At 45.2% G+C, this 15,798-nt stretch overlaps 1 protein-coding gene across 1 annotated transcript in view; it reads right to left on the reverse strand.

The window, feature by feature from the left end:
- The window catches only part of LOC118379207 (nidogen-1-like), a 167,622-nt gene that overhangs the window by 95,850 nt on the left and 55,974 nt on the right, over positions 1–15,798 (reverse strand). Inside the window, 5 exon segments of the mRNA XM_052497069.1 lie at positions 81–221; positions 502–887; positions 6,498–6,709; positions 6,905–6,995; positions 7,236–7,322. Coding sequence (XP_052353029.1) covers positions 81–221; positions 502–887; positions 6,498–6,709; positions 6,905–6,995; positions 7,236–7,322 — 917 coding nt within the window.

Consider the following 15,798-nt stretch of genomic DNA (forward strand, 5'->3'; position numbering starts at 1 on the left):
TTTGCTGAGTGATAAATTTAGTTTTGGTTCGAAAAGTAGAAAAATAAGTAGCTATGGAGTTATGAAAATTGGGGACTTACCCTCCGACACACACTGTATTCCGTTGCCGTAGTAGCCGGGCCGGCAGTGACAACAGTAACCGCTGGCGTAATCTTTACAGTCGGCGAAGGTGGAACACTTATTTCTGTTGTTGGCACATGTCTCAGAGTTGTAGGAGAACACTGTAAACGAGAAGACGACAGTAAGGTTAGCACATCAAACATCAGAAGGACCTGGTCGGGTCATGGTAAGGTTAGCACATCAAACATTAAAAGGACCTGGTTGCAGTGTTCTTGCATTTCAAACAAAGTTTTAGAATTCAAAAATAATTATAATCTAGAATAAAGGCGTTCTACATTTTAAAAGTTTCAGAATTTAAAACACAGTTCTAGAATTTAAAATACATTTCTAGAATTCAAAGTAAAGTTATTTTTCCCTTGCTACCATACAATGTGAACCTACCATCCACATTGATGTCTCCATCATCTACTACCACCACCTGAGGCTGGTACTGGACCGTGTGGACTGTGAACTGGCCCCCGTGGTGAGGTCCCTGGTGAGGCTGCTCCTTGCGATACACCTCCTCCTCCGGTTCGTAGGGAGGATACGTCACTTGTTGTCCTCCTCCAGGATACCTCTTTGAGGTAGCCTCCTCTGAGACCCTTGACTCTGGGGGCAGGTCTGTCACCTCTCCTGGGGCCACGCTGGTGAAGTAAGGGGAAGTCCCAATCTCGTACACCCACACACCTCGCTTACCTGAGTTGGTCTCCTGGATAAAGCAGGAGGAGTGATCACGAGAGGAACTGCCAAAAGGAATGGCCTTATCCTGCAGTATTATCTCTGTAGTTCTGTGGGAAACCAAACATGACCTCCCTCACAGACATTGGTGGAACAAAGTGGGGCAGCAGGTAGCCTAGTTGTTAGAGTGATGCATTAGTAACCAGAAAGTTGCAAGATTGAATCCCTGAGCTGACCAGGTAAAACTCTGTTGTTCTGCCCCTGAACAAGGCAGTTAACCCACTGTTCCCCGGTTGGACCACAAGAGTTGGAAAGACAGCACAAACAGATCTAGGACCAGTATACCTAGTTTCTTCAGTGACAAGGCATCACAACATACTCTGCAAGAGCCTTGTGCTAAGTTGTTGGCTCAATAACCCACCATTTGTATTTAACATTGTATGGAAGCCATCTCTTGTGCTGCCTCTCCATAAGGGGGATAGTAGTGATCGTAATCATTATCGCCCCCATTTCAAGGCTTCCTGGTCTAGGTAAGACTAGAATCATTGGTAAATGTACAACTTTGCTCTTTTTTATCTGAGAAATGTATTTTGAATGTAAACCAATCAGGGTTTAGTACTGGATATCCAATCAGGGTTTAGACCTGGACATCCAATCAGGGTTTAGGCCTGGACATCCAATCAGGGTTTAGTCCTGGATATCAATCAGGATTTAGGCCTGGACATCCAATCAGGGTTTAGACCTGGACATCCAATCAGGGTTTAGTCCTGGATATCCAATCAGGGTTTAGGCCTGGACATCCAATCGGGGTTTAGGCCTGGACATCCAATCAGGGTTTAGGCCTGGACATGCAATCAGGGTTTAGGCCTGGACATCCAATCAGGGTTTAGACCTGGACATCCAATCAGGGTTTAGTCCTGGACATATCACTACTACAGTAAACACTCCAGTAGTTAATGATCTTGTCAATGCTTTAGGCACTAAAAAATGAAATGTGCTGCTTTGTTTGTGGACCTGTCAAAAGCTTTTGATACTGTTGATAATGCTATTTTATTGAATAAGTTGTCCTCGATGGGCCTGAGCTCTGATGCATGTTTCATGATTCATCTCAGTGACGGAACTCAGGCCATTGTGATTAATGGGGTTAAGTCTGAATGTCGAGAAGTACATAAAGGTGTACCACAGGGGTCGATGTTGGGACCTGTTCTCTTCACTATTTACATAGACACTATTGGTCCAATCTTTTAAATATTTGTCTAGTATATGCAGATGATACTACGATGTATGCTATTGCCCTGACTGTTGATCAGGTTGTGTCAAAATATTTAGCTACGCAGGAATCCCTTGCTGATTTAAAACTTGTGCTAAATAATGGCAAAACTAAATACATGTTGTTTTTAGACTCTCGTTAGAATGTTTCAGATGAACTACATGTTCACTTATTAGATCGAACGTGTTCCTGCATATAAATACTCAGGCATTTGGATTGATATGGATTTGATGTTGATGTTTATAAAACATATAGATGATCTTGTTAAGAAGCTACGATTTAAAGTTGGCTTTTTCTACAGAAACAGATGGTGACTTTCTCTAATCAGTAGGAAGCAGATTATTCAGTCAACCTTTTAATCTGTTGTTGATTATGAAAACTCTCAAACCTTTGGATGCCATCTACCATAATGCTCTTTGTTTTGTTACAGCCGTTTTTGTACTCATCACTGCATACTGTATCAAAGAGTTGGCTGGACTTCTAAAGACCCCTACATTGCTTCCTTTCTGTTTACAAGGCCCAACTTCATAAGCTTCCGTCTTATCTAACTTTGCTGTTGAGGTATAGACACCTGAGTTGCCTAACCTGTTCACAGGATTGGTTAACTCTTGGGGTTCCTAACCTGTTCACAGGATTGGTTAACTCTTGGGGTTCCTACCCTGTTCACAGGATTGGTTAACTCTTGGGGTTCCTAACCTGTTCACAGGATTGGTTAACTCTTGGGGTTCCTAACCTGTTCACAGGATTGGTTAACTCTTGGGGTTCCTAACCTGTTCACAGGATTGGTTAACTCTTGGGGGTTCCTAACCTGTTCACAGGATTGGTTAACTCTTGGGGTTCCTAACCTGTTCACAGGATTGGTTAACTCTTGGGGTTCCTAACCCATTGACAGGATTGGTTAACTCTTGGGGTTCCTAACCCGTTCACAGGATTGGTTAACTCTTGGGGTTCCTAACCTGTTCACAGGATTGGTTAACTCTTGGGGGTCCTAGGGTCTCCACCGGTAAATCTGCTTTTAGTTTTAAAGCACCGTATTGCTGGAACAAAATGATAAATACATTTCATCTTGATGTTCTGCCGATTTAAAGTATTGACTATTTGTGGAGGAATGTTTTCTGGGTGATATGTGATGTTTTATTTGTACTTACCATGACTGTGTTTTTGTATTTTAATGTGTGTATATATATATATATATATATATATATATATATATATATATATATATATATATATATATATATATACTGTATATGCTGAGTGTATAAAACCTTAAGGACCCCTTCCTAATATTGAGTTGCACACGAGCCTCTATTCGTTGGGGCATGCTGGCTCATGTTGACTCCAATATTTCAGACAGTCGTATCCAGTTGGCTGGATGTCCTTTGGGTGGTGGACCATTCTTGATACACACGGAAACTGTGAAAAACCCAGCAGCGTTGCAGTTCTTGACACAAACTGGTGCGCGCTGGCAAGTCAGTTAGGACATCTAATTTGTGCATGACACAAGTAGTTTTTCCAACAATTGTTTACAGACAGATTATTTCATTTTATAATTCACTGTATCACAATTCCAGTGGGTCAGAAGTTTACATACACTAAGTTGACTGTGCCTTTAAACAGCTTGGAAAATTCCAGAAAAAGCGGTGTCATGCTTTAGAAGCTTCTGATAGGCTAATTGACACAATTTGAGTCGATTGGAGCAGTACATGTGGGAGTATTTCAAGGTCTACCTTCAACCTCAGTGACTCTTTGCTTGACATCATGGGAAAATCAAAAGAAATTGGCCAAGACCTCAGAAAAAAAATTATAGACCTCCACAAGTCTGGTTCATCCTTGGGAGAAACTTTCAAACGCCTGAAGGTACCACGTTCATCTGTAGAAACAATAGTACGCAAGTATAAACACCATGGGACCACACAGCTGTTACACCACTCAGGTGGGAAACAGGTTCTGTCTCCTAGAGATGAACGTACGTTGGTGCGAAAAGTGCAAATCAATCCCAGAACAACAGCAAAGGACCTCGTGAAGATGCTGGAGGAAACAGGTACAAAAGTATCTATATCCACAGTTAAACGAGTCCTATATCGACATAACCTGAAAGGGCCACTCAGCAAGGAAGAAGCCACTGCTCGAAAACCGCCATAAAAAAGACAGAATTTGTAACTGCACATGGGGACAAAGATCATACTTTTGGAGAAATGTCCTCTGGTCTGATGAAACAAAAATATAACTATTTGGCCATAATGACCGTTTGGAGGAAAAAGGGGAGGATTGCAAGCTGAAAGAACACCATCCCAACCGTGAAGCACGGAGGTGGCAGCATCATGTTGTGGGAGTGCTTTGCTGCAGGAGGGACTGGTGCACTTCACAAAATAGATGGCATCATGAGGGAGGAAAAGTATGTGGATATATTGAAGCAACAAAGCTTGGTTGCAAATGGGTTTTCCAAATGAACAATGACCCCAAGCATACTTTCAAAGTTGTAGCGAAATGGCTTAAGGACAACAACAAAGTCAAGGTATTGGAGTGGCCATCACAAAGCCCTGACCTCAATCCTATAGAAATGTGGGCAGAACTGAAAGGTGTGTCTTGAGTTACAAACCTGACTCAGTTACACCAGCTCTGTCAGGAGAATGGGCCAAAATTCACCCAACTTATTGTGGGAAGCTTGTGAAGGCTACCCAAAACGTTTGACCCAAGTTAAACAATTTAAAAGGCAATGCTACCAAATACTAATTCAGTGTATGTAAACTTCTGACCCACTTGGAATTGTGATGAAAGAAATAGAAGCTGAAATAAACAATTCTATCTATAATGATTCTTTCAAATTCTTAAAATAAAGTGGTGATCTTAACTGACCTAAGACAGGGAATTTTTCCTAGGATTAAATGTCAGGAATTGTGAACAACTGAGTTTAAATATATTTGGCTGAGGTGTATGTAAACTTCCGACTTTAACTGTATGTATTCACCCCCTTTGCTATGAAGCCCTAAATAAGATCTGGTGCAACCAATTACCTTCAGAAGTCACATAATTAGTTAAATAAAGTCTGCCTGTGTGCATTCTAAGTGTCACATGATCTGTCACACGATCTCAGTATATATACACCTGTTCTGAAAGGCCCCAGAGTCTGCAACACCACTAAGCAAAGGGGCACCACCAAACAAGCGGCACCATGAAGACCAAGGAGCTCTCCAAACAGGTCAGGGACAAAGTTGTGGAGACGTACAGATCAGGAGTTGGGTTATAAACAACCATCAGAAACTTTGAACATCCCACAAAGCACCATTACATCCATTATAAAGAAAATGGAAAGAATATGGCACCACAACAAACCTGCCAAGAGAGGGCCGCCCACCAAAACCTACGGCCCAGGCAAGGAGGGCATTAAATCAGAGAGGCAACAAAGAGACCAATGATAACCCTGAAGGAGCTGCAAAGCTCCACAGCGGAGATTGGGTATCTGTCCGTAGGACCACTTTAAGCCGTACACTCCACAGAGCTGGGCTTTATGGAAGAGTGGCCAGAGAAAAATAAGTAAACATGTTTGGTGTTCACTAAAAGGCATGTGGGAGACTACCCAAATATATAGAACAAGGTACTCTGGTCAGATGAGACTAAAATGTAGCTTTTTGTCCGTCAAGGAAAACGCTATGTCTGGTGCAAAACTAACACCCTCATCACCCGGAATACCATCCCACAGTGAAGCATTGTGGTGGCAGCATCATGCTGTGGGGATGTTTTCATTGGCAGGGACTGGGAAACTGGTCAGAATTGGAGGGAATTTTGGATGGCACTAAGTACAGGGAAATTCTTGAGGGAAACCTGTTTTTTCTTCCAGAGATTTGAGACTGGGACGGAGGTTCACCTTCCAGCAGGACAATGACCCTAAGCATACTGCTAAAGCAACACTTGAGTGCTTTAAGGGTAAACATTTAAATGTCTTGGAATGGCCTAGTCAGACCTCAATCCAATTGAGAATCTGTGGTATGACTCAACATTTCTGTTCACCAGAGCAACCCATCCAACTTGAAAGAGCTGGATCAGTTTTGACTTGAAGAATGGGCAGAAATCCCAGTGGTTAGATGTGCCAAGCTTATAGAGATATTACCCCAAGAGACTTGCAGCTGTAATTGCTACAAAAGGTGGCTCTACAAAGTCTTGACATTGGTGGGGGGGGATAGTTATGTACACTTAAGTTTTCTGGGTTTTTTTGTCTTATTTGTTTCACAATGAAAAATATTTTGCATCTTCAAAGTGGTAGGCATGTTGTGTAAATCAAATGATACAACCCCCCAAAAAAATCCATTTTAATTCCAGGTTGTAAGGCAACAAAATAGGAAAAATGCCAAGAGGGGTGATTACTTTTGAAAGCCACTGTAGGTCTCAATATGTCTGCCCTGTTATTTTTGAAATAAAAGACCAGTACTTACTCTGCTAGCGCCCTGACAGAGGTCTCCTCTCGGTGGTGATGCGGTAGTACGGTCCCTGTCGGGTGCTGAACACCAGGTACTTGACCAGCCCTTTACTGAAGCCCGCCTGCATGGCCTGACTACTGCCTCCTACAGCTGTGGAGGCAAACTGCATCCCCTTCCTGGGGTAGAGCAGGATGGCATAGGAGGTCGTCTCAGCTGATGCTATCACCAGCTGGAAGCTATTCCTCTGTTGAAAAGAGAGGTTACAAGAGAGAGTTACAACACGATTTACATTGTTAAGATTCAGACACAAGAATGTCACTCACTGCTTCTCTCACTTTGGGGTCCAGGTCGGGCTACTTCTAAAGCATTTTGTAACCTCTTTCCACATTAATACATTAACTTGATTGATTGATTGATTGACTGGTAATTCTGATCTCACCTGTTTCTCCAGTCCGTCTCCTCTGCTGTGGTCATGGTGTTGCCTGGAAGCCACATCGACCCAGGTGACCACCACCGCGTGTTCGCTCCACCTAGTAAACACAAGTAACAGCTACTTTAATTCATTCAGTGCTTAGACTAACAGTATGCATTTTGTTTAGCGTTTTAGTGAAATATTTTTACAATGTAAATTGTACTCGCAATTCAGCTTATTGCCAGTTGTACAATGTCTTGGTTAAAGTAAAACAAATGTTCCATCTCTCTCTCTCACCTCATCTCCTCTGAAAGCCCTGTTAATCTGCTCTGCAGCCTGCCGAAAAGCACCTACCCACGCGTTATCCATCTGCAGGGTCAGCTCATGCCGAACCCGGCGGGCCTCAGCACTGGCTCGCCATGGCAACAAACCCATTGGTGTTGATCTGAAATGTAGGTCAATAATCAGCAACAACATGGGTTGGCATATTCAGACAGGGGTCTGCATCAGGACATAGAGAGACTAACAGCCCACATAGTCAGACAGGGTCTGTATCAGGACATAGAGAGACTAACAGCTCCTCATAGTCAGACAGGGTCTGTATCAGGACATAGAGAGACTAACAGCCCCATAGTGACAGGTCTGCATCAGGACATAGAGAGACTCATAGTCAGACAGGGTCTGTATCCATAGAGACTAACAGGTCAGACATCTGCATCAGGACATAGAGACTAACAGCCCACATTCAGACAGGGTCTGTATCAGACACAGAGAGACTAACAGCCCTCTAGTCAGACAGGTGGTCTGGACAACAAACCCATAGTCAGACAGGGTCTGTATCAGGACATAGAGACCAACAGCCCTCATAGTGACAGGGTCTGTATCAACATAGAGAGACTAACAGCTCTCATAAGACAGGGTCTGTCAGGACATAATCAGCCACATATAACAGATAGAGCACAGGGCCTTGACATAGAGAGACATATTCAGACAGGGTCTGCATCAGGACATAGAGACTAACAGCCCACATAGTCAGACAGGGTCTGTATCAGGACATAGAGAGACTAACAGCCCTCATAGTCAGACAGGGTCTGTATCAGGACATAGAGACTAACAGCCCACCCCATAGTCAGACAGGGTCTGCATCAGGACATAGAGAGACTAACAGCCCATAGTCAGACAGGGTCTGTATCAGGACATAGAGAGACTAACAGCCCACATAGTCAGACAGGGTCTGTATCAGGACATAGAGACTAACAGCCCACATATTCAGACAGGGTCTGTATCAGGACACAGAGAGACTAACAGCCCACATAGTCAGACAGGGTCTGTATCAGGACATAGAGAGACTAACAGCCCACATAGTCAGACAGGGTCTGTATCAGGACATAGAGACTAACAGCCCACATAGTCAGACAGGGTCTGTATCAGGACATAGAGAGACTAACAGCCCACATAGTCAGACAGGGTCTGTATCAGGACATAGAGAGACTAACAGCCCACATAGTCAGACAGGGTCTGCATCAGGACATAGAGACTCAACAGCCCACACATATTAACAGCCCACAGTCAGACAGGGTCTGTATCAGGACATAGAGACTAACAGCCCACATAGACTAACAGCCCACATACAGACAGGGTCTGTATCAGGACACAGAGAGACTAACAGCCAACATAGTCAGACAGGGTCTGTATCAGGACATAGAGAGACTAACAGCCCACATAGTCAGACAGGGTCTGCATCAGACATAGAGACTAACAGCCCACATAGTCAGACAGGGTCTGTATCAGGACATAGAGAGAGACTAACAGCCCACATAGTCAGACAGGGTCTGTATCAGGACATAGAGAGACTAACAGCCCACATAGTCAGACAGGTCTGTATCAGGACATAGAGAGACTAACAGCCCACATAGTCAGACAGGGTCTGTATCAGGACATAGAGACTAACAGCCCACATAGTCAGACAGGTGGGTCTGTATCAGGACATAGAGAGACTAACAGCCCACATAGTCAGACAGTCAGACAGGAGTCTGTATCCAGGACATAAGCTAACAGCCCAGCCATATTCAGCAGGGTCTGTATCAGACCAACAGACATAGAGATTGGGTGGGCCCGCACCAACAGCCCACATAGTCAGACAGGGTCTGTATCCAGGACATAGAGAGACTAACAGCCCACATAGTCAGACAGGAGTCTGTATCAGGACACAGAGAGACTAACAGCCCACATAGTCAGTCACATAGCCGGGGTCTGTATCAGGACATAGAGACTAACATTAGCCCACATAGAGAGACTCAGCACAGGGGCATCAGGTAAGAGAGATCAGGACACAGAGAGACTAACAGCCCATATTCAGACAGGGTCTGTATCAGGGACATAGGACTAACAGAGAGACAGGGTCCAGGGACATAGAGCCAGCCCACATAGTCAGACACAGGGTCTGCATCAGGACATAGAGAGACTAACAGCCCACATAGTCAGCAGGGTCTGCATCAGGACATAGTATATACTAACAGCCCACATAGTCAGACAGGGTCTGTATCAGGACATAGAGAGATAACAGCCCCACATAGTCAGACGTCATTACAGTCGGAGGGTCCGCATCAGGACATAGAGAGACTAATAGCCCACATAGTCAGACAGGGTCTGTATCAGGACATAGAGAGACTAACAGCCCACATAGTCAGACACAGGTCTGTATCAGGACATAGAGACTAACAGCCCACATAGCTGACAGGGTCTGTATCAGGACATAGTCAGACTGCATCAGGACATAGAGAGACAACAGCCCACATAGTCAGACAGGGTCTGTATCAGGACACAGAGACTAACAGCCCACATAGTCAGACAGGGTCTGTATCAGGACATATGAGAGACTAACAGCCATAGTCAGACAGGGTCTGTATCAGGACATAGAGACTAACAGCCCACATAGTCAGACAGGGTCTGTATCAGGACACAGAGACTAACAGCCCACATAGTCAGACAGGGTCGTATCCAGGACATAGAGACTAACAGCCCACATATTCAGACAGAAGGAGTCAGTATCCAGGACACATAGAGAGACTAACGCCCACATATTCAGACAGAGGTCTGTATCAGGACACAGAGAGACTAACAGCCCACATAGTCAGACAGGGTCTGCATCAGGACATAGAGACTAACAGCCCACATAGTCAGACAGGGTCTGTATCAGGACACAGAGAGACTAACAGCCCACATATTCAGACAGGGTCTGTATCAGGACACAGAGAGACTAACAGCCCACATAGTCAGACAGGGTCTGCATCAGGACATAGAGACTAACAGCCCACATAGTCAGACAGGGTCTGTATCAGGACATAGAGACTAACAGCCCACATAGTCAGACAGGGGTCTGCATCAGGACATAGAGACTAACAGCCCACATAGTCAGACAGGGTCTGCATCAGGACATAGAGAGACTAACAGCCCACATAGTCAGACAGGGTCTGCATCAGGACATAGAGAGACTAACAGCCCACATAGTCAGACAGGGTCTGCATCAGGACATAGAGACTAACAGCCCACATAGTCAGACAGGGTCTGTATCAGGACACAGAGACTAACAGCCCACATAACAGCCCACATAGCAGACAGGGTCTGTATCAGGACATAGAGACTAACAGCCCACATAGTCCCAGACAGGGTCTGTATCAGGACATAGAACTAACAGCCCACATAGTCAGACAGGGTCTGCATCAGGACATAGAGACTAACAGCCCATAGTCGGGTGGGGTCAGTATCAGGACAGGACATAGAGAGACTAACAGCCCACATAGTCAGACAGGGTCTGTATCAGGACATAGAGACTAACAGCCCACATAGTCAGACAGGGTCTGTATCAGGACATAGAGAGACTAACAGCCCACATAGTCAGACAGGGTCTGTATCAGGACATAGAGAACTAACAGCCCACATAGTCAGACAGGGTCTGTATCAGGACATAGAGACTAACAGCCCACATAGTCAGACAGGGTCTGTATCAGGACATAGAGAGACTAACAGCCCACATAGTCAGACAGGGTCTGTATCAGGACATAGAGAGACTAACAGCCCACATAGTCAGACAGGGTCTGTATCAGGACATAGAGAGACTAACAGCCCACATAGTCAGACAGGGTCTGTATCAGGACATAGAGAGACTAACAGCCCACATAGTCAGACAGGGTCTGTATCAGGACATAGAGAGACTAACAGCCCACATAGTCAGACAGGGTCTGTATCAGGACATAGAGAACTAACAGCCCACATAGTCAGACAGGGTCTGTATCAGGACATAGAGAGACTAACAGCCCACATAGTCAGACAGGGTCTGTATCAGGACATAGAGAGACTAACAGCCCACATAGTCAGACAGGGTCTGTATCAGGACATAGAGAGACTAACAGCCCACATAGTCAGACAGGGTCTGTATCAGGACATAGAGAGACTAACAGCCCACATAGTCAGACAGGGTCTGTATCAGGACATAGAGAGACTAACAGCCCACATAGTCAGACAGGGTCTGTATCAGGACATAGAGACTAACAGCCCACATAGTCAGACAGGGTCTGTATCAGGACATAGAGAGACTAACAGCCCACATAGTCAGACAGGGTCTGTATCAGGACATAGAGACTAACAGCCCACATAGTCAGACAGGGTCTGTATCAGGACATAGAGAGACTAACAGCCCACATAGTCAGACAGGGTCTGTATCAGGACATAGAGAGACTAACAGCCCACATAGTCAGACAGGGTCTGTATCAGGACATAGAGACTAACAGCCCACATAGTCAGACAGGGTCTGTATCAGGACATAGAGACTAACAGCCCACATAGTCAGACAGGGTCTGCATCAGGACATAGAGAGACTAACAGCCCACATAGTCAGACAGGGTCTGTATCAGGACATAGAGAGCTAACAGCCCACATAGTCAGACAGGGTCTGTATCAGGACATAGAGAGACTAACAGCCCACATAGTCAGACAGGGTCTGCATCAGGACATGGAGAGACTAACAGCCCACATAGTCAGACAGGGTCTGCATAACAGCCCACGTAGTCAGACAGGGTCTGTATCAGGACACAGAGACTAACAGCCCACATAGTCAGACAGGGTCTGTATCAGGACATAGAGAGACTAACAGCCCACATAGTCAGACAGGGTCTGCATCAGGACATAGAGAGACTAACAGCCCACATAGTCAGACAGGGTCTGCATCAGGACATAGAGAGACTAACAGCCCACATAGTCAGACAGGGTCTGTATCAGGACACAGAGACTAACAGCCCACATAGTCAGACAGGGTCTGCATCAGGACATAGAGAGACTAACAGCCCACATAGTCAGACAGGGTCTGTATCAGGACATAGAGAGACTAACAGCCCACATAGTCAGACAGGGTCTGCATCAGGACATAGAGAGACTAACAGCCCACATAGTCAGACAGGGTCTGTATCAGGACACAGAGAGACTAACAGCCCACATAGTCAGACAGGGTCTGCATCAGGACACAGAGAGACTAACAGCCCACATAGTCAGACAGGGTCTGCATCAGGACATAGAGAGACTAACAGCCCACATAGTCAGACAGGGTCTGTATCAGGACACAGAGAGACTAACAGCCCACATAGTCAGACAGGGTCTGTATCAGGACATAGAGAGACTAACAGCCCACATAGTCAGACAGGGTCTGTATCAGGACATAGAGACTAACAGCCCACATAGTCAGACAGGGTCTGCATCAGGACATAGAGAGACTAACAGCCCACATAGTCAGACAGGGTCTGCATCAGGACATAGAGAGACTAACAGCCCACATAGTCAGACAGGGTCTGTATCAGGACATAGAGACTAACAGCCCACATAGTCAGACAGGGTCTGCATCAGGACATAGAAGACTAACAGCCCACATAGTCAGACAGGGTCTGTATCAGGACATAGAGACTAACAGCCCACATAGTCAGACAGGGTCTGCATCAGGACATAGAGAGACTAACAGCCCACATAGTCAGACAGGGTCTGCATCAGGACATAGAGAGACTAACAGCCCACATAGTCAGACAGGGTCTGTATCAGGACATAGAGACTAACAGCCCACATAGTCAGACAGGGTCTGCATCAGGACATAGAGAGACTAACAGCCCACATAGTCAGACAGGGTCTGTATCCAGGACATAGAGACTAACAGCCCACATAGTCAGACAGGGTCTGTATCAGGACATAGAGAGACTAACAGCCCACGTAGTCAGACAGGGTCTGTATCAGGACATAGAGACTAACAGCCCATAGTCAGACAGGGTCTGTATCAGGACATAGAGAGACTAACAGCCCACATAGTCAGACAGGGTCTGTATCCAGGACATAGAGAGACTAACAGCCACATAGTCAGGCTGGGTCTGTATCAGGACATAGAGACTAACAGCCCACATAGTCAGACAGGGTCTGCATCCAGGACATAGAGAGACTAACAGCCCACATAGTCAGACAGGGTCTGCATCAGGACATAGAGGGTAACAGCCCATAGTCAGACCAGGGTCTTCATATCAGGACATATGGAGAGACTAACAGGCCACATAGTCAGACAGGGTCAGCATCAGGACTGAGACTAACAGCCCACATAGTCAGACAGGGTCTGCATTTTAGGGTTCTGCTCTACAGCTCTTTATTCTCCCAGGGTTCAGCTCTTTCTAGGTTCAGCTCTTTATTCTCCCAGGGTTCTGCTCTACAGCTCTTTATTCTCCCAGGGTTCAGCTCTTTATTCTCCCAGGGTTCAGCTCTTTATTCTCCCAGGGTTCTGCTCTACAGCTCTTTATTCTCCCAGGTTCTGCTCTACAGCTCTTTATTCTCCCAGGGAGTTCAGCTCTTCTCCCAGGTACAGCTCTATTCTCCCAGGGTTCAGCTCTTTATTCTCCCAGGGTTCAGCTCTTTATTCTCCCAGGGTTCAGCTCTTTATTCTCCCAGGGTTCAGCTCTACAGCTCTTTATTCTCCCAGGGTTCAGCTCTTTATTCTCTCAGGGTTCAGCTCTTTATTCTCCCAGGGGTTCTGCTCTACAGCACTTTATTCTCCCAGGGTTCAGCTCTTTGTCTCCCAGTTCCAGCTCATTATTCTCCCAGGGTTCTGCTCTACAGCTCTTTTATTTTCCCAGGGTTCTGCTCTACAGCTCTTTATTCTGCCATGGTTCTGATAGACGGGCTGTGGACCATGGTTCTGATATACAGGCTGTGTGGACCATAGTTCTGATGTGGAGGGGCTGTGTGGACCATGGTTCTGATGTGGAGGGCTGTATGGACCATGGTTCTGATGTGGAGGGGCTGTGGACCGTAGTTCTGATGTGGAGGCGCTGTGGACCAGTTATAACACACAGGGCCGGCCCTAGCCTTTTGGGGTCCGTAAGGCAGATTTGGTTGAGGCCCACACACCTTGCAGGCTAAATGCTATTGTTATTGTCAATTTATGCAATATTTTGCAATGGGCGCAGAGAAAATATTGCAGTTTCAAAGAAACTCAATGTAGCGTTTTATCCCAATATCAAATAATTTCTGAGCAATAATGTACCTTACTGTGACTGTTTAACATTATGAATGGTCAACAACAACGGAGCTCACAGAAAGGACATGAGATCAGTTGGAGAACAAGCAAGGAATCTACAGTTGAAGTCAGAAGTTTACATACACATAGCCAAATACATTTAAACTCAGTTTTTCACAATTTCTGACATTTAATCCTAGTAAATGTTCCCTGTTTTAGGTCAGTTAGTATCACCACTTTATTTTTAAGAATGGAAATGTCTATAATAGTAGAAGAGAATGATTTATTTCAGCTTTTATTTCTTTCATCACATTCCCAGGGGTCAGAAGTTTACATACGCTCAATTAGTATTTGGCAGAATTGCCTTTAAATTGTCTAACTTGGGTCAAAGCGTTTCAGGTAGCCTTCCACAAGCTTCCCACAATAAGTTGGTGGTGCAGGCCCATTCCTCCTGACAGAGCTGGTGTAACCGAGTCAGGTTTGTGATATACTTCTTTCATACCACACTTTTCAGTTCTGCCCACATTTTCTATAGGATTGAGGTCAGGGCTTTGTGATGGCCACTCATATACCTTGACTTTGTTGTCCTTAAGCCATTTTGCCACAACTTTGGAAGTATGCTTGGGGTCATTGTCCATTTGGAAGACCCATTTGCAACTAAGCTTTAACTTCCTGACTGTTGTCTTGAGATGTTGCTACAATATATCCACCTCATTTTCTTACCTCATGATGCCATCTATTTTGTGAAGTGCACCAGTCCCTCCTGTAGCAAAGCACCCCCACAACATGATGCTGCCACCCCCGTGCTTCACGGTTGGGATGGTGTTCTTCCAGCATGCAAGCCTCCCCTTTTTCCTCCAAACATAACGATGGTCATTATGACCAAACAGTTCTCTTTTGTTTCATCAGACCAGAGGACATGTCTCTAAAAAGTACGATCTTTGTCCCCATGTGCAGTTGCAAACCGTAGTCTGGCTTTTTTATGGCGGTTTTGGAGCAGTGGCTTCTTCCTTGCTGAGTGGCCTTTCAGGTTATGTCGATATAGGACTTGTTTTACTATGGCGGTATGACGGCTGCGTGGTCCCATGATGTTTACACTTGCGTACTATTGTTTGTACAGGGACACCTCCAATTGACTCAAATTATGTCAATTAGCCTATCAGAAGCTTCTTAAGCCACAGTCAACTTAGTGTATGTAAACTTCTGACCCACTGGAATTGTGATGCAGTGAATTATAAGTGAAATAATCTGTCTGTAAACAATTGTTGGAAAAACGACTTGTGTCATGCACAAAGTAATGTCCTAACAGACTTGCCAAAACTATAGTTTGTTAACAATAAATTTGTGGAGTGGTTGAAAAACAAGTTTTAATGACTCCAACCTA

The sequence above is a fragment of the Oncorhynchus keta genome, chromosome 3 (genome assembly GCF_023373465.1).
Source record: "Oncorhynchus keta strain PuntledgeMale-10-30-2019 chromosome 3, Oket_V2, whole genome shotgun sequence".
NCBI lineage: Eukaryota > Metazoa > Chordata > Actinopteri > Salmoniformes > Salmonidae > Oncorhynchus > Oncorhynchus keta.